At 39.3% G+C, this 18,373-nt stretch overlaps 1 protein-coding gene across 1 annotated transcript; it reads right to left on the bottom strand.

The window, feature by feature from the left end:
* Window positions 1-681: 681 nt before the first annotated feature.
* LOC137235771 (uncharacterized) lies at window positions 682-15,349 on the bottom strand. Its single transcript, XM_067758617.1, has 5 exons — window positions 14,614-15,349; window positions 10,416-11,196; window positions 6,448-6,833; window positions 3,268-4,329; window positions 682-1,561 (listed from the first exon to the last, which is right to left on the bottom strand). Exons 1-4 carry the CDS (start codon window positions 15,299-15,301, stop codon window positions 3,485-3,487), a joined length of 2,700 nt encoding a protein of 899 aa, XP_067614718.1. The 5' UTR covers window positions 15,302-15,349; the 3' UTR covers window positions 682-1,561; window positions 3,268-3,484.
* Window positions 15,350-18,373: the final 3,024 nt, after the last annotated feature.

Below are 18,373 nucleotides of genomic sequence, written 5' to 3'. Positions count from 1 at the left end.
CAATGCTGATTGCTCAGATTGCGCTCTTTTATACAATTCGATTTCCTCGTTCCATACTTCTAGGCGTTTCCAGAATTTACTTAGTTACTAGCTATAAAATTATAACTACAGATGCGCGTGTATAGCTTCTCATATGCGCTTGTATATGTGAGTGATACTTGCACAAATTATTGCCTACTTTTGGGAGTATCTCAGATATATGGATGTGTTTGTGCATTGCTCTCCGCAGCTTGTATGGACATACGTGTAGAATTAATGATTAATTTGGTTATGTGCATACAAGTCACTGCTCAGTATCGGTTTAGAGATGATAGTATCCCTTAGTGTTGTTAGTATTCGTCACAAATAATTCAGCTTAGTAACTCAAAAATAATTTTTTTTAATTTATTCTTTTTTTATTTGCGTAATTTTAATTTGCATATTGCATTTTTTTGAAATTTTATTGTACATATATTTGCACAACTTTAGATATTTTAATAAGAATATTTTTTTTTTGCCAGAATTACATATTAACACACTTATTTGAAATATTGTACAATTTTGTGCCTGCTTTAATAAAAAAACTAAAAAATCAATTAATAAATAATACCCCATTAAAATATTTGTAGACGTACATAGCTACATATTTAAAATAATCATTTAAATATTGAAGGTTTTAAATGACAGCGGCGTGTAATGCAACCGCATCATAATCCTCACTACCACCTTACCAGCATATTCATAAAATTTTCTCGCTCTTTCTCTCTTCTTACATTTTTCAGTAGTCGTTATCTGAAACCACAACTACCGTGACAATGCCAGCTCAGCTGTCAATTTTAGCGACTGTTATAGCTCAAGGTTCACTGTCTACTGTCAAGCAACTGTCAACTTTCGCATACACTGGCCTTGCTGTGGTTTGGTTGCTTTCGTTCTTAGTCTTTCTCAACGCTATGCTATAGGTATGCGCGTGAGTGTACATACATACTTTACATTACAATAAAAACAATGAATAACAATGAAAAGAGCATTAGGTGCTGCCACTGCTGCTGTTGATACTCACGTTCTGCCATGTTGCGCTGCTGTCACGTTTCCTAAAGTTTCACGAAATTGAGCTGCGCTGAGCCACTCAAGTAGCACTCGCACTCACACTCGTACTCGCACAAATCATAAGTAGTCATTGCCTCGCAGCATGTTCAGCTGCTTTCACGGCTTTTTAAGGTTGCACAAAGTAGGCCAAAGTAATGAATTTAATACCACCAAAAGAAATGGAGCTCAGCGCAAGTTTTAAGCCCTCTCTCAATTTATGTTGAAATTAAATTAAATTTATAGTCACGTTGATGTGACTTTTGAAATACTGGCAGTGCAATTAAATATGTCACACTTCCAGTAGCAAAAACAACTTGGCGTTGATCAGTTCACCTGACGTGTAGCTTGGCTGGCGAATATAAGTAGGGACGACATATGATAAGAATTTATGCTCGGTTCCTTGTGCGAATTAAAGTTAATTACTCCATCTGACATTATCAACAAATATAATTATAAATCAAACGTAGATAAATGTCTCTTTTGTGACAATGAATAGCTGAAGAAGTGAAAGAAGAAAGACATAGAAAATTTTAATTTTAATAAAAGCTTTAAAATATAGATCTTAAAGTAAGCTATAGAAATTTTCTGCCCTATATATATGCGTGTAATTCTATAAATGTTGCGAAGAGGAACCGACATCGAGATCTATGGCCGGTCTTCAAAGTCTACCTTAAAATCTTTTGGATTTATTACAGGGATTTGACGCAATACATTTACTAATCTCAATAGAGCCGGTTTTGTTATTCCAAAAACAAGAGCGTAACTTGATTTTGGAAATCACACAGAGTTCGTTTGCTGCTTAGTGCATTAAATAAGCGAGATTTAAAATAAAATCTACGCAACCTCCTCGTTATCTCACTTTCCCGAAGCGTGCTGCCCTATAACTTTATGTACAATATCAGAGTGTGCTTAAAAGCATGGACCAAATAAGAGGAGGATCTAAGTACCAGCAGTTTACTTGCTAGCGTGGGCAAATCATGGTCAACCATAAGCCTTTACGCAAGATTAGATCAGGTTCAACCGGCCGGTCGGTGCGGACTTTACACAGACTGAATTAGTCCGTAGTTTTACCAAAGTGTGCTTAACGACCAAACTGTAAACCGTCTTCCGTCTTCTTGACAAATATTAAAAGCTTTCTAGCATCCATGTCACTTTCTGCTTCTAGATCTTATAACTGTATCGCTCTTTATAGCTGGGGACGTAGCCTGACGAGCGCAAGGCACGATTGCTAATCATGCTCAATCGCTTCCTACTTCAACCCAATTTTCCTACATCTGCTATCCTTGCCAGTGCCCTAATAAGAAAGCATATGTTGTCGGAAGGCTGGGTATGGTCAGAATATTTATAGTGTGCACTCAGTCCCCTCGATATAAGACAATGGTATGGGACCAATTGGTTATGGAAACTGTTCTCAGTTCTTCTCACATCTCTCAGCTTATAGGGTGTTTACGTAAACAGAACCGTGATTAAACACCCGCTACCAACAACATCACAAATGCTAAGGCTGGAAAGCAAAACCCAAATATTCCTTAGTCTACATTGATCTCGAAATTGATAAAAAAAATATATCTCGGATTCAAGATGCATGGTGTCATCAAATTTCTTCTCTGCATATCTGGTATTTTCGGAATACAGAAATAGGGAAAAGTAATACGACACTAAGGGGTGGCGTCGGCCTTGCGCTTGCTTAGTTAGCTCGACCTACACCTGTTCAAAAGCAAAGAGCAAGAAGCCAGTGGAATCATAAAGTCTTCCTGTTCCCAGACATTCTTGTAATAAAATATTTAGGACACTGCGAGTGTGACAAATAAATCCCTGACAAACCAACACCTCACAGTGGAAGAGTTGGCGCGCTAATATGCCCCTCACTAGCTAAGTAATTATTAAATTCTTTAACATTTACACCATTGGATAGTACCCATATACACCATCTGTTTTAGCGCCGACCTACGCCGGGAAGATGCTGCACTGACCGGCCTGGTCGTATCCATTGAAGAAAAGGCTCACTAGATTCAGATTCGCTCCAGTAACGCCAATAAAGCAGCATTTCTCGAAAAGACCTTCCTGAGTTTCGCCCACTCATATAAGTCGGCGTAGTATCTATAAAATTGATTAGTGATCTTCTAGTCGTCGTCAGGCTAATCGTCTTCTTATTTCTGCCCTCATTTAGTTAAAAAATTTCAGAGTTGTTTTAGTACTCACCTTTTAAAATATGATCTCACTTTGGCACACATTTTTAACCCAATTGATACACACATCTCTCACGCACACATCCTCATACACCACTGTATTCATCTACTACTCGTTGTTGTTGAAACTTCACCCCATCACGCAGCAGCAGCAATGTCATCAGTCGTAGACATTTATGACTGAACAACAAGCTTAGCGTCAACGTCTGTCCGCATTCAACACCGCATCGTCAAGGCGGTGCTCCGTAGCAGCTACGTTCCTTTACTGCACTCTTCTCAGTTGTCATTTGCTTGAATTTCACAACAACACGCATATATTGCAAGAATTCATCATGCAATATATTCACACACATTGAGGTCAGCGTTAAACCGCTCAATATGTACGCCGAACAAAACCACACAACCAAAGTAGAAGAGCTTGAGCCGGTTGCTGTAGTAGGTTGATGAGCATATGCACCTGGCAAAAGATCGCAAAACCCAATCGTGGTTAGACTCATGAAACAAAAGTAAATGCCATCAAACAGTGACCATTGTTCCAATAATACTATGACCAACGAGCCAAATGCTATGTACGCCAACAACAACATAACGCAAAATGCAAGCGGCAGCGCCAAAGAACAGCGTAGTGTGGGTATGCTGTTGGCACGTGTGCCGCATGAATGTGATGGGAGTGGTGGAGCTGAGTGCTCACCATAGCTGAGCGAGTCATCAGCTGGAGGGCGTACGTAGCAGTAGGGTAAGTGGGCGGATTGTGCGGGTTTTGTTGTGCGTTGTTGATGTTGCTGCGCCGACTGCAGTTGCTGATGATGTTGTTGGCTTTGTAGTTGTTGCATTTTAAAATTACACTTTTTGTCAGACACTTGTTGACTCTTGAAACCGAATATGGCGTGCCGTTTATTCATAGTTGAACGACAAGAACAACAACACAAAAGATGTTCGCAGAAACCACTTGCCAATTTGGCCAATATGCTGCCGATGCTTGATAGATAGACCAAGGTGAGTGGTATGCCAAATGTTCCGTAGACAATAGTGACCATACGTCCTAGCGTAGTGCGTGGTGTTATGGTGCCATAACCTGAAATGAAAGCAACGGAGGAAGGTAAAAAGTATTAAATCCCTGTCATGAATTTATTGATTCAATAATAGCCCGATGAGCCCGTGGAGTCGTGCATGTACATGTACAACCAAGATAAACAACTCAAGATCTTGTAAAACTTAATACGAAAGATGAGAGGAGGGAGAAAGGAGTCGCAAACCAAGGAAAACAAAAGTGCTATCAGCAAAGCGGCGGCTTAGGAGAGCGAAAGTAGAGGGAGTAAGATAGCTCTCCCGCAGTACCATGCAGCACTAAGAATTATCCAACGCTTGTGAGAAGGAGTCGACCAAACAGACCTGGAGGGTGAGCATTTAGAATATGCCCCTTGGGTGGTAGAAGTATTTCGAAGGCATAAACTACATACAGAGTGTATGTTGTATGTGCCTAAATGGTGAATAAAAGGAATAGAAACTAAAAGCAAATTCTTAGAGACCAATTGTAAAGCAAGCAACGGGACATTCATATGGCTAAGTAGGTAAAGGCATCTGCCTTTGCACTGATATGTATGTTGGAGATTCGATTTCAATTCTCAGCTTCCGAAAAACTAGCTGATGAAAAAGTGAAATCCAGAAACATGGCCTAGTAGCCATCGCCGTTTGTAATCTTTACAATTTTCTCTAATATCAATAACAAAAACCATTGTGTAAAGCAGTTGAAGAGTTTTGCTGCGAGAAACACTCGGTATTGCAACCAGTAAGAGGACGAAGCAACTTTGAGCTTCAGAATGCAAAAGCAACATTGAACAGAAGGCGAGCTGCATAGACGAGACAAATAGGTTTTAACTGTTGGATTGATGGGATACACTTACTCGAAGGTAAAGCTGCAAATTAGAGGGAGGACGTGAAAGTAGGATAAGCCAAAGAAAGGTAATGCTAAGACTCCGGCTTACTCGGCAGTGCCAACGGGAGGTAAGACTAAGACTTCGGCTGTACTCGAGAGGATGGGTGATGTGACAAAATAAAGGGAGCATAAGCTTAAAGCTCAAGATGATACTGGAAGATGAATAGCATGCATGGTGAAGACGGAAAATACGCTGTGATTTGTGTATCTTGATCTACGAAGGAAAGTCAGCTCTATAACTTCCGAATAAACAATCAGATGGAGGATATGTTGTGAATGCAGCTTGTGAAAATGTCCTGGGGCACAGGCAAAATTTATCTGCGACTCAGGAGATGAAGTCCCAAAAATAACAATTCCAACATGCTAGAATGGTGAGAGGTTGCAGAGGACCTGGAAAACCTTAAACCAAAAAGGCAAGAGTATGAGGTTGTTGGAGGGGGACAAACAGCCCAATGGTGTTGCAAGTCTTACAGATAACCCCTCAACAGAGTAAAGTGGCGTCCAGCGAACTTCTCCCAACTCTTAAGCAGGGTCCGTTTACCGTAGCGTTAATCCAGGAGCCTGGGCTCTCAACGGGATGAAAGGTTTCTGGGCTCAACGCGCACTAATTTGGCGTTTACTACGCGCAATCGGAAGAAATTTGTATTTGTGAAAATATTGGCAGCTACAATAACGGAAAGGAAACAGCTGCCTAACTACATTACTGGCGACATTACAGTCGTGGCTTTCGAGCGGAAGCATAATAAGGTATTTATTCAGGCATCCTCCTATATTCCCCACACTGCAGAGGCAACGCCAGGCGAGTGCAAGAGGCTGGTGGAAGTGGAGGGGAGCAAACGGCGGCTGGTCATAGGTGCGGATGCTGGAGAGGGATGAGTGGAGAGACGATATAAATGATAGAGGCAAGTATTTATTTTCTTATACTCTATAAAGCAATTTGCAAATAAATGCGGGAACCAATGACTTCCTACCAAAGACGCTTATGATTTCTTTCCACACAGCTTCTCCCGTAAGAAGATGCAGAGGAAAAACAAACCCGCCAATGTGGAGCGTGGAGTTGAATCTGCCTAGGAGATAGGTAAAAGAAATGTTAAGCTGACAAAGCGGGAAGTGAAGTGCAAATTCATTCCACTCTTTCCAGCAAACTTCAGCGCGATTCGAATTAAATCAAAATAATCAAGTTTCTAAAGCCTTTCATTGCACTTTTATTATTCTTGACCGGAAATTAAAAAAAATAAACAAACTTTTCATTAAAACTTCCCACTGTTGTCACAACAGTTAACGAATATAGAAACGATGTGGCAAAATTCCATTCAAATTGTTGTTGTTGCTTTTGCAATTGCCATTGACGTTGTCGTTCTGCTTGTAATTGCCAATAACGTTCACGTTGTTGTTGTTGTTGTGCATTTGCTGCATCACTACCATAATGTTTACTTATTGCCGATTTCATGCTGTGATAATCGTAAGGCTGCGAGGGTGGCTGTTGTGAAAGATCTTGTTGTTGTTGTAGCCTCAAGTTTGCATTATTGGTTATAGCGGGTGCTGCAGCCACTGCACCAGTGCCTGCTGTTGATAGCGTCAAATCCATGGCAAGCCGTTTGACTAATTGATCTTGAAATTTATTAATCTCCAAGGCAGCCAATCTATGGTCCGTGGGTATGTGTGTGGGTGTGTGTATGTGTGTGTGTGTAGGAGATGAATTGTGATAGTAGGAAGTAAATTTCAGATTGTAAGTTAAGGGCAGCGTAATTGTTGGAGGTATTAGAAAGAAGAAAATTTATTTTAATGAAATTAAATGAATTACATTTGCTAAGAAGCAAATTTAATTAAATTCAAGTGCTCAGTAAATGTAATTTTTGGTTTCGGGCTTACGCAAATATATTTAGTTAGGGAATCTTATAGGAGAGTATATTGCAACACTCATTTTAGGTGTAAACAAAGTACATATTTACCATTGTCAATAATTAAATAATTTGACGTGTGTTATCTCTGTCTTACTCTCTACGCATCTTTAATTTTCTTACTATCCCTTCAAGCATTTATGCCAACTGCACATCATCGCAGCTTCCATCCCTCTAGATTTTACCATGTACTCAATTCCTTTACTTTTGTGTCCTCTTTCACCTATATTTTTCTTAATTTTCAATATCTCACCCTTCGTTTTCTCTCCGTTTCGGTATTCCCAAGTATTCCTAAGTCTTCTTTTTGTTTGAATTAAGCACTTTTCGTTCCACAATTCCTTCGTGCCTACTCATATTTTAACCGTATTTTGTTTCTCTCTTCTCTTAACCCTTCTCGCTCCTTCCCATCCCCCATCATCATGGGGAAAAGTGTTCGTTCGTGAACCCAGAAGTATTTAGGCTGAGATAATTGTAGGCGTCTAAGCGAGGTGTAAACTACATCCATCTTACCTGTACAACTGTAAGTAAAAATGCTCTAAGTGTAAGTGTAACCTTCGAAGAGATTTTAGGCCGAGTTTCTTTTTCCTATAAATTCGCGGGACGGGACCTACTTGCTTTATGCCTACTCCGAACGGCATTTGCAAAGCGAATGAGTTTTCACTGAGAGCTTTTCATGACAAAATACACTCGGAGTGCTTGCCAAATACTGCCGAGGGGCGGCTCTGCTTAGAAAAATTGTCTTCTAATTCAAAAAACTTGTTTCTAAGATTTTGATGTTGCTTTGCACGGGGCGTGAACCCAGTATCATCGGTGTGGTAGGCAGAGTACGATACCATCACACCACGACGGTCGCCAAATATTATTAAAAAGGGACCCAGTTTTGTGGTTCTATTTCTTGAAGTAGAAAGATATTGTAGAAGTTTGAACAACTTTGGTATACTTGGTAAAGCTACTGCGAAAAAATTTTATCTTTTTTCACAACGAACGCAAGGTGTGCACTCCTCAAGGGCGTGTGTTTTTTTCATTACACGGTAAAGTTAAGATAAAAATATTTTCTTTTGGGGTTCCAATCCGTTGGAACGTCATTACGTACTAAGACGTCAAGAAAAGAAGAAGAAGAATTGTTTGACAACTGCGAAGTGGCTCCAAACTCCATTCGACCTCAAGCAAAATGTGTAAGACAATGTAAAGTCTTGGTCGAAATGCAGTGCACTCTAGATCACTTCAAGGCCTTAATAAATGGTGTTCTTCACTAGCACATACTAAATACCTTTTTATTAAGCCACTCACCCCGAATTGAGTCGTGTTAAATATCCGCACGGCGGCAAATGCCTAGACGGTAACTTAATGGTGCTTTTTTTCAGACACGCCCTAGATCAATATCCGAAAAAAGATTATGTTGTTTTTGTTATCGCAATGAGGACACTCTCCGAAGGTTTTGTAAATTGTTATTGATATTGATGGTCCTTCGCGGGTTATAGATCCGGTACGTTCTGGTAACAATCACCATTAACATACCAGCCCGACCATTTCGGGAACGATTTAATATGACCATATTAAACGTGCTAGGCCATGCCGCTCCCCCTACCCTAGTTCCATGAGGAACTTGGAGATACCAGGAGCCTCGCCTGCTAAATATGTATATGATGCATGCATATATCTAACAGGATTCGCCTCGCGTAAGGGAGGTTTTCAATTGAGTTGCGGAAGCTTTGATTATTAACCACTTGATGCCCTTGAAAATATCATCAACACCACTAGCAGTTCCAAAAACCTTAGGGTTCTTTATCGGTACAAGAAGAAGAAGAAGACGGCAGTTGCAGATAAGTATGTTGGATAATACTGATATCATCGGCCTGAAATCAAACTGAGAATAACTCTTCCCAGTAAAAGTACTGAAAAAGATTTAATGATGAGCTATAGAGCTTTGCGCAGATAACTACATAGTCTGGCGTATTAAAACACAGCATCTACGCTGGCTATGCCATTTTATCCGAATTGAAGATGATGCTCCGGCTAAGAAATCGGTACCCGCCCATGGAAGCAGATGAAGAGGGCGGTCCGCAATCTGTTGAAAAGACCAGGTCTAAAACGATTTAAATTCCCTTGGTGTGACCAATTGACGCCAGATAACTCAACAAAGGAGCCATTGGCACAACTTATTGGACAGCCATGACTGTTTCAACGGTCAAGCGGCAATTTAGTAAGTAAATAAGTCCCAAATCACGAATGTATTAATTTCAATTTTATAGCACTTGATCTAGACGCTGTTAGCAAATGCCTTAGATGACCTAGATTGAAACCCAATTACAGTTAGTTTATCTCAAGCTTGGCATTATTCAAAACAAGCTTTGTCTTTCATCTAGTCGAACCGGCTGCGTCCTATCTTTTGGACTGAGCTTATAAAGGCCACAGGGCATGTCGATTACTTGACATAAAACTGCGACATCCTAGTGGATGACATGGTCCACCCCGCTGAAACAGCAAGTTTCATTGGACTCCCGTTAGATGACATTGATGATTGGTCGCACCTATTTGATGGGGCGAAGCACTGCTAAAACAGCAACAACATCCTAGTAGATGTTGGTCAACCGCTGTCTCCCTTAGAAAAAACGTACATGCGCTAACCTAACCGTTTGAGCTTTGCTTGAATCTCCTTTATTTACAAAGTTCTTTGTCTTCTACTTCTTTCTCTTATTCTTCACCCTCTGATTCTTTTTATTACTCTTCTTCCTATATAACTCTCTCTTCTTCTTTCTTTTCCTCCTCTTCTTAATTCAATTAAATTTTCTTCTAATTTAATTTTCTTCTTATTCTTCTTTTTCTTCTTCTCTTTTTTCTTTTTCTTCTTATTATTTTTAATAAAATTATTCTTCTTTTCTTCTTCTTCTTCGCTGATTAAAATACTCAATGAATTTTTTGGGGAGCGGTATCGATGATGAGGGTTCTTTGCTGAATATTAATCTGGTACGTTCCGGAAATCAGCAACTTTAAGACATTATCTCAGGAACGATAACCACGTCGCACGTTCTAGGTCTGTGGACTTATACCGCCCTATCGTAAGAGGTATGCCTTCCGCAAGAATATTCTGAGCACCGTAGCCCGTAGAAGGAAATATGCTTCTATGCGTATATGATCGAAGAAAGCTTGCCATTCCTTTTGATTCATGAATTGTAAAGGCCTTTTCAAAAGATATTTTATCTTATCAAAAGAAAATCGCACCCTTTAGTTTTCTATTTTCTTGTCACGGAGCATTTTTCTTCATACAAGACCCTATAAGCATGTACGCCCTGCAAAAATACTCCATTAAAGCTAACAACTCACTTTGTCCAATTTTCCTTGTAGAGTATGTTCAATGAAACCGTTATATCCCAAATATTCTCCACAGTACGCTGTAGCGCCACATTTTCACCACCCCATGCACCAGCAGCCAACGCAGCTGCATTATCATCATCCTCGCCACCCACTCCCATAGCAATACCGGCACCCGTTTCAGTATTAGCATTAATATCAGCAACGTTAATGTCATTGCCAATGGCACCAAAAGCAGCTCCTCCATAAGCTTGTGCTTCCAGTGCTGCTTGCTGTGAATGAGTTTCTATGTTTGAAGACCAAAACTTGCTGGCATGTCTGTTGTCAATGTATGTTTCCGTTTCCGGTTTCGACATCAACCCAAATTGCTTAGCAACTGTTATAGCGGCTGATGCTGCTCCAGCTTCCGTTACTTCTCCTGTGCTATTAAATTTCAGTCTTCTCTCATCTGCTTGCCACTTTATTTGGGGCGTGTTCACATGGAAATCACTATTGCTAGTGTGTGGTTTTAGCTTTGCTTCATCAGAAGCTTGTGCTACTTGTAGTTGATGCACTCCTCCTGTGTTTGTTGTATCCAGTAACGGTTCATTGGATTTGTATAACTTTGATGGCTGTACTCTTGTATAACTGGGTTGCGGTGTAAGTTTATGTGGTTGGTTTTTGTGTTGTTGTTGTTGCTGTTGTGTCGATATGTATGCATTTTGCGCGTAAGGCCAAGCATGTGGATTACTGACAACGCCCGCTGCGCTTCCTCCATCACTGGATGTTTCTATGGTGAGGAAGAGAAATGAACCTGTGAAGGGAAGAAGAAAAACTAAATTTAGTTTTTGGAAAAAAGTTTTATTGTAATTTGATTTGAGAAATATAACAATGGGTCCCAAGCATAAAAAGTGAGCAACAACAAAGGAGCCACATTTTAGCTAAAACATCGACTTTAAGTTTACTTTTTATGCATGAAGCCCAATAACAAGAGGTTTAAGAGCTGGCCTGCGAAGTAGGAGCGTGATTCCAGGAACGTGTTTTATTATAAAGTATTGGGAGTGAGAGTGGGAGTAGGAATGGGAGCGGGAGGTAGGAGTGAAAGTGGGAGTGGACAAGGAACAAGGAATAGGAGTGGGATTGGGACTAGTTGAGGGATTGGAAGTAGGAGTGGGAATGTGAGTTTGAGTGGGAAAGTGAGTTGGAGTGGTAGTGAGAGTGGGAGCGGGAGTATATGTGGAAGTGGGGTGGAAGCGGAAGTGTGAATGTGCGTGGGAGTGGCTGTAGGAAGAGGAAAAGAAAGTAAATTAGAAGAGCATGGGTTGGAGAAAGAAAAGCGGAGCAAGGCCCACTTTTTGAATTTAGGCAAACAAATTTTCGAGAAGAACAAACTCAGCCAGGTGCGCTGGTGTATCGTTAAAGAAAATAAGTTGCTCGGCGAGCTGGCTCCAATCAAGCAAAGTATTTTTAGAACTGGCTTAACGGATTTGAACACATGTGAAAGCAGCAACTATCCTCCGGAGGCTGTAGAGATATGCAACCTTCCTCAATACTCATGCAGTCAATTTATGTGGGATCTTATTAGACTAGGTACTGTTGGAACTCATGATCGTTGAGAACAAAGCCGAGGCTGCGCTCTTTGAAGTTGCAATGAAGGTCAAAGGAGAGAAGCCAAAACCACCGTCTACTCACTTATTTTCCTGGTGCGTCATATTTTTGTAGAACGGAGATGCCAGCGTTTTTATTTACGAAGACATCGTCCATATGGGCAGTAGTACCTCTCTCTTTAGGAATTGGGGCATTTAGGTAATGATCAATTTCCACCTAGGGTCTTTTATTTTTCTTCATTGCTATTGGTTTTCATGACGCGGGTCGCAAGCCCAATTCTATATTGGGAGCAGTACTTATACATTATTATAGCAAGCTACTTAGGTTAGGTTAGGTTAGGTGGTAGCTGCCCTGATAAGGACAGCTCACTTGGACAACATGAAGGTCCGTTGTGATACCACATACACCAAAAATAACGGTGACTTAGATCTAGCTACTTAGAGAATCGTTGAGTAGCAACGATAAAGCTCCGAATGATACCGATCTCTACTTTGGATAAATCCTCGGGAGATCCAAGTGAGTCGCGACCGAAGTACTTTCGCCTAGTTCTGGCAAAGCTGGGCAATAAAGCATAAAGTAATTTGGTGATTCCACCTCATCAGCAAGCCACTTGGTCCTCGAAGATAGCCGTCACATGTACGTGGACAGAAGCGAAATTGAGTGAACCGTTGAGTCGAGTATTCTGAAGTCGGAGAGGCTTTTGCGAATGTTAGTCTAAGCCAAGTGACTTGACTTATTGAGTTAGTCAAAAGTTATCTAAAGGAGTGCGGCAATTCTCACTTTTCCAAAAGTGCCAAAAGTGCGATCTTTATAGCCCATATAGTTTTCTTAGGTTAAGTTTATTCAGAATTTTGACGCCTTAAATAAAGTTCGTTATTTTTAAAATATCTCTCAAATAATTGTTTTTACCTCGGAAGAGAGAGAATGCTGAATCCTCATGATGAGCATACGTAAGGAGCTTTTTTTTCGCAGCAGACGCAGGAAGCGTAGGCTGCAGGAAGGAACTGCATGTGTCCATGCTCTGCGCTCGTAAGGTCGAGTATACATCTACTGGGGCCTGCAAAGCGGCCGACTTAAGGGCTTGTAACACTTTGGACTCATTCAGTCTATGTGGGGTTGTAACGAAGGGACACCTCCTCTGTACACATTGCAAACATCGCACAGTCGCGCACCAATAGCAAAACATACCGCAAAACAGCAAAATTTACTGAGTTGCCAAAGCAAGCAATTTATATCTCAACTCGAACTGCGGGTAAAATAAATAGGTTTGCTGTTAGCATTCGCTTTCGAGGGCAACGGTTCAAGCCTTCATGCTATCTCGTCCGTGCCCAAGCTAAGCGGGAAGGGCTTTCCACCTTATGGACACGCGACCGTTTCCCCTCAACCCTGACTTTATCCGTAGACCCGTTCGACAGCTAAAGGGGCTACCTAGGTGTCATTAAGGTACGCTTCCCCTCAGTCAATGGATCGACCTTCGGAGTCTCTGCTGTTACAACTCCGCATTTAACTCCTCCAACGGTGGTATCAAGCCAGTGATCCCCAAGTAATCGATTCCTCGCATTCTTGTTACAGCTAACGACCGCGCAACCACTCTATGAGAAGCTGCCACTGCTAAAATTATCTTTGCAGGAAGGTAGTCAACCCTTATCCCTAAAACCCCACTATCGCCGACGCTCATTTCTCTGGCTATACCAATGGAGTTCGCTCCGTCGCCTTACGACTGTTGTCGATCGCCTTAATGCGTGTTTAAATCAAACTGATTCATTATTCCTCAGTTTGCGCTGCTTTTATACTCTCTGTTGCCTCTTTCGCATATTTCATCTTAGGTCTAGACTTTTCACGAAGATGCCTACAGTTGTATCTCATAATTGGTTATTTATGCGTGTGTATGTATGAGTAACAACTTCTGCACTTAGCTGATGATAACGTAATGTGTGATTGTTTCTCCTTCTTCTTCTTCGCTCTTATCTGCTGACTGCATATGAGCGTGTGAAATAATCTCTTCGCTTCGAGCTGCTGGTGATGTGTATGGAATATTCTTCGTTGCCTTGTACATAACTGTGGCTGCTTGCTTTAATGTTTACATATACATAAGTGTGGCTCCTTGTTGTTTTTGTTGTTGTGATTATTTACTTACATCACAGTGATGCTAATATTCGTCACAATATTTTCTTTTTATTAAATGGAGGCTTGCGGGACATCTGCTTGACCCTAGATTGGGTGCGTGAAGCCATCTCAACATTCCAGAATACCCACCTCATAAGATATTTATTTACCAACCAGTTCAACCTAACGCAATCTGCTAAGAGTTGCATAAAAACTATTTAGTCTATTCGATCTGGAAACCGCCAAAAAAATATCTCTTCTAGGTAGGTAATTACCATAGGGGAAGTCTTAAATTGTTCTACTTCTATTTCGGTTTCACAGTACAACCTTAATAAATGAATAAACAAAGCTAAGATCTATTGATTTGTAAAAGTTTAAACTACATTCGCATAATCCCATCCGGAAATCTTTTAAGCACCACGCACGTATTCCACCTGCAGAGGAAAATTCGCGAATCGATAAAGCCTTATAATAAAGACGCAATAGAAAATAAAAATGCCATGAAATGTGTACTCACCAATGAATAGATAGCCAAGCAGCAGCGTACAAATACCCAAATTGGCAAACAATGCAGGCCAAAGAGTCAGCGATTGTGTACCAGCACCACCACCACCACTCTCACAACAACTAAAGCAACCGCAAAAGTTGTCACGCTGTGGCACACACAATTGCTGCTTATGTGGACTATTCATGTTGCTTCCTTTAATGCTGCTTCTACCACTGCCATTGCTACTAATTTTTAGAATGGTTTTTGTGGCTTGTGTGAGTGGTGCATGCGCAGGAAGGGAAGGGAAGCCCGTTGCAGCATTTGACATATAATTTTCGATTGGTAACACTGTTGTGCCGCCAGTTGCACTAACACCACCACCACAACCAGCGCCACCTAAACTAGCTACTGATGCATAGCGATACAATTCATTACTGTCCATAATTCCAACACATTCTCCACCAGCGTCGATTCTTTCGCCGCCTGCATCCAATTCAACGTGACTACCTTCCTCATATTCGCCGTTTCCGTTTGCTTTCTCATTATTAACATTGTTCTGCTCATGTTTGTATATTGTTGTTGTTGGTGCTGTGAACATTGGTTCATAGTGATAATCTGCATGGTCAATGGTCGCGTACGCGTGCGTTTGTTGTTCTTGTTGCTGCAATTGTTCAATGTTTGCGACTGCTGGTTGTGGCTGTGATAATTTCTCGTTCATTGAGTTTGAAATTTTTCCTTTCACTTTGTTTGGTGTCGGTATTGTTTTCGCACGTTCCGCTTCGCTTTCACTTTTTTTACGTTCGTAACAACTTTTTTGAGTTCGGAAATTTCTTGTTTTTTGTGTGCTCTTTCAGTTCATTGTGTGCTTTCCTGTACTCGCTTTTTTGTCTTCCTGAAAATTGTCTTTGTTTTTTTTTTCTTTTTTTTTTTGATTTTATGTGGATCTTCTTCTTCTTTAGTTTTTTACTTTCCAAATTTTCATGATTTTGGTTGGCTTCGTTGTTTTTTTTAAGTACTTTTTTTATTTATAGTCTGTTATTCATTAATTATTTTTAAGGCTGCTTTTGTTTCATTTATCGCACATTGCATTCACGGCTCCTAATCTTCATGATTTTATTGGAATAAGATAACCTAGCAAAATAAAATGAATAATCAGAACAAAAATCATTTTTATTTGCCATTAAAATAATAAAAATAATCTCTAACTAAATTTAATCAAAAATGATCTTGAAACTAATAACTCTCAAATAATAATCAAAAATGATTGCTTGCCGTTAAAAATAATGAAAAATAAAATTTTTTTAAATAAAGTATTTGATTTCTTGTTTCTAGACATGCTTTTAGGTGTTATAGAAAATAAATGATTTTTTAATTTCTTGTTGTTAATTATAAGATTATACTTATTCAAATAACTGCTGCTAGTTCTGTGATTATTTTTAGTTTATTTATATTTGTATGATTTGGTATGAAAAATTTAAACAAAAATAATCTTAAAACAAATAACTATCAAATAATCATCAAATATGATTGGTTGCCATTAAAAATAAGTCAAAAATATATTCAATCTCGTCGTTTTTAACTGTGCCATTATTTTCAATCAAATATTTGATTTCTTGGTTCTATAATTCCTTTTACGTGTTATGTTTTAAGAAAATACATGATTTTTAAATTTAATTTTGTTAAATATAAGATTATATCTATTCAAATAAGTGCTGCTAGTTATGTCATTATTTTTAGTTGATTTATGTTTGTTTGGCAAAGATTTTGCTGTGCTACATTATTTAATATAATAAAAATTATTATGATTATTTTGAACTATCTCATGTACTTAATATCTTAATTATGTAAATTATTTGTATTATTTTTAGTTCATTTATTTATTTAATCTACAGATAGCCAAATCCTACAGACTATACAATTATGAGGTAGTTTTTTTCGAAGGCTTAGGTAGTACCCAATCAAGGCAATGGATATCTCCACCAAAAATAAATTAATTACCGCGTTCTACTGAAAAGTTTTCCTCCACCCAACAAAATAGAATACCACCCCTGTTTTGGATTTAATTATGATTACTTTTACGGTTTTGTTAATTACTTCCTCTTCCTCTGTCAATCTTATCTTTCGTTTTGTATGCTGCATTTTTTTTCGATTCTATCGAAGCTCATTAATTTTGCCTTTTTTCTTACTCACAAGACTAATATTTACTTAATTACAATTTTCTGTTTCAGATTTGTTTAGCCTTCGTTATTGTATTAGCTTTTTGTTATTGATGGGCTCTTGCATGATTGAATCATGGTTTCCTTCCTCTTTGTTATAATTATAATTTTTTTTTAACTTTTTGTATGTGTTTTTCTAATCTTCGTTTTATTTTTGACTACCGATTTTTTAATTTTTTTCCTTGATGGCATATTCACTTTTTCTCGTGTTTTCATTTTCAATTTGTATAGAAAGTTTGTGCAAAAATATTTAATTTAGTTCATTTGCGTGGCTTGTGCTTCCTTTTTTAGCTATTTTGGCGTTTTCTTTTGTTGGCTAACGCGGTTTTCGGTTGGTTCGCGTGCTTCGCTTTTAAAATTGATGCCAGCTGTATTGTTCTGAAAAACAAAAACAAAAGCGAAAAGTGGTCAATGATTGAATGGAATTTGATTTGCCAGAAATACAAAAATATCCGTTCACTAAAAAGCTTAAAGATAAGTCAGCGGCCCCCAAAGCAAAGCAACATTAAGATTGCGTTGAACTTGCCAGACCCGTGAGGACCTCACATAGATTTTTCTGAAGCTCCAACCTGAAAAACTCCATAAAAATCCGGAACCTGTGTTTTAAAATAGGTCCTTGTTTTTGAAAGCTTTCAAGGATCTATGGTACTTGCCGCTTCTAGATTTGATAGCTGTGCCACTCCTTACAGTAGGTATCATAGCCTGGCGGGCACAGGCTTTCCAATCTTAAATTTAACTGACTGGGCTTAATTTAAAAAATGTGACGCCAAAAGGGGTTTTCAAGGTGGAGTATCCATCATGAGCCTACAGTCCTCTCGTTTTAGTGATAGGAATAAATTTGTTAGTATGAGATCGTAAGGTGTGAACAAGATCTTCGAACTTTTGCAGTCCCGCGCTTGTTCCACTCCTTTCCTGTTTGGTAGATCATGTGAAACTCTTGGTAATCGGCATGCCATTTTAGCCATCTCACACGCTTTTTTATACTCAGATGAGTAGAGCTCACAGAGTATATTAACGGTACCCCGTAACTGCATAAACCAATCGAGATGGATACAGACTTCTATATATCAAAATGATCTGGGCGAAAAAAGAAATCCATTTAGCCATGTCCGTCCGTCCGTCCGTCCGTAAACACGATAACTTACTTACTTACTTACTTAATTGGCACTTAACCATCTAAACGGTATAAATATAAGATAATTAGTAAAATTTTGGACATTGGGTGTGGCACCGCCCACTTCTAAAAGAAGGTAATTTAAAAGTTTTGCAAGATTTAATTTGGCAGCTGAGTATGTAACGTTCGGTTACACCCGAACTTAGCCTTCCTCACTTGTTTTCATATATTTCTTTATGTCCGGGTTCTTAATAAAAGTCTATATGTCGTCCAATCACGATTCTTTCTTGGGATTGCTTATCTCTTATACACTTTTAAATATTGTGCTATGTGAGATTATTACCTTAATTGAGGCTTGGCTTTATACAAGTTGTAGTGCCTGCAACTTAAGCTATTTTCCTGCAGAGAAGAACTACAGTATCTGTTTGTTTCCAGACCAGCACAGTATACCGCAGACCGT

Source organism: Eurosta solidaginis, unplaced genomic scaffold (genome assembly GCF_040869045.1).
Source record: "Eurosta solidaginis isolate ZX-2024a unplaced genomic scaffold, ASM4086904v1 ctg00001019.1, whole genome shotgun sequence".
Taxonomy (NCBI): domain Eukaryota; kingdom Metazoa; phylum Arthropoda; class Insecta; order Diptera; family Tephritidae; genus Eurosta; species Eurosta solidaginis.
The sequence above is the reverse complement of the archived record's forward strand: the minus strand, read 5'-3'. Positions and strand labels throughout refer to the sequence as shown.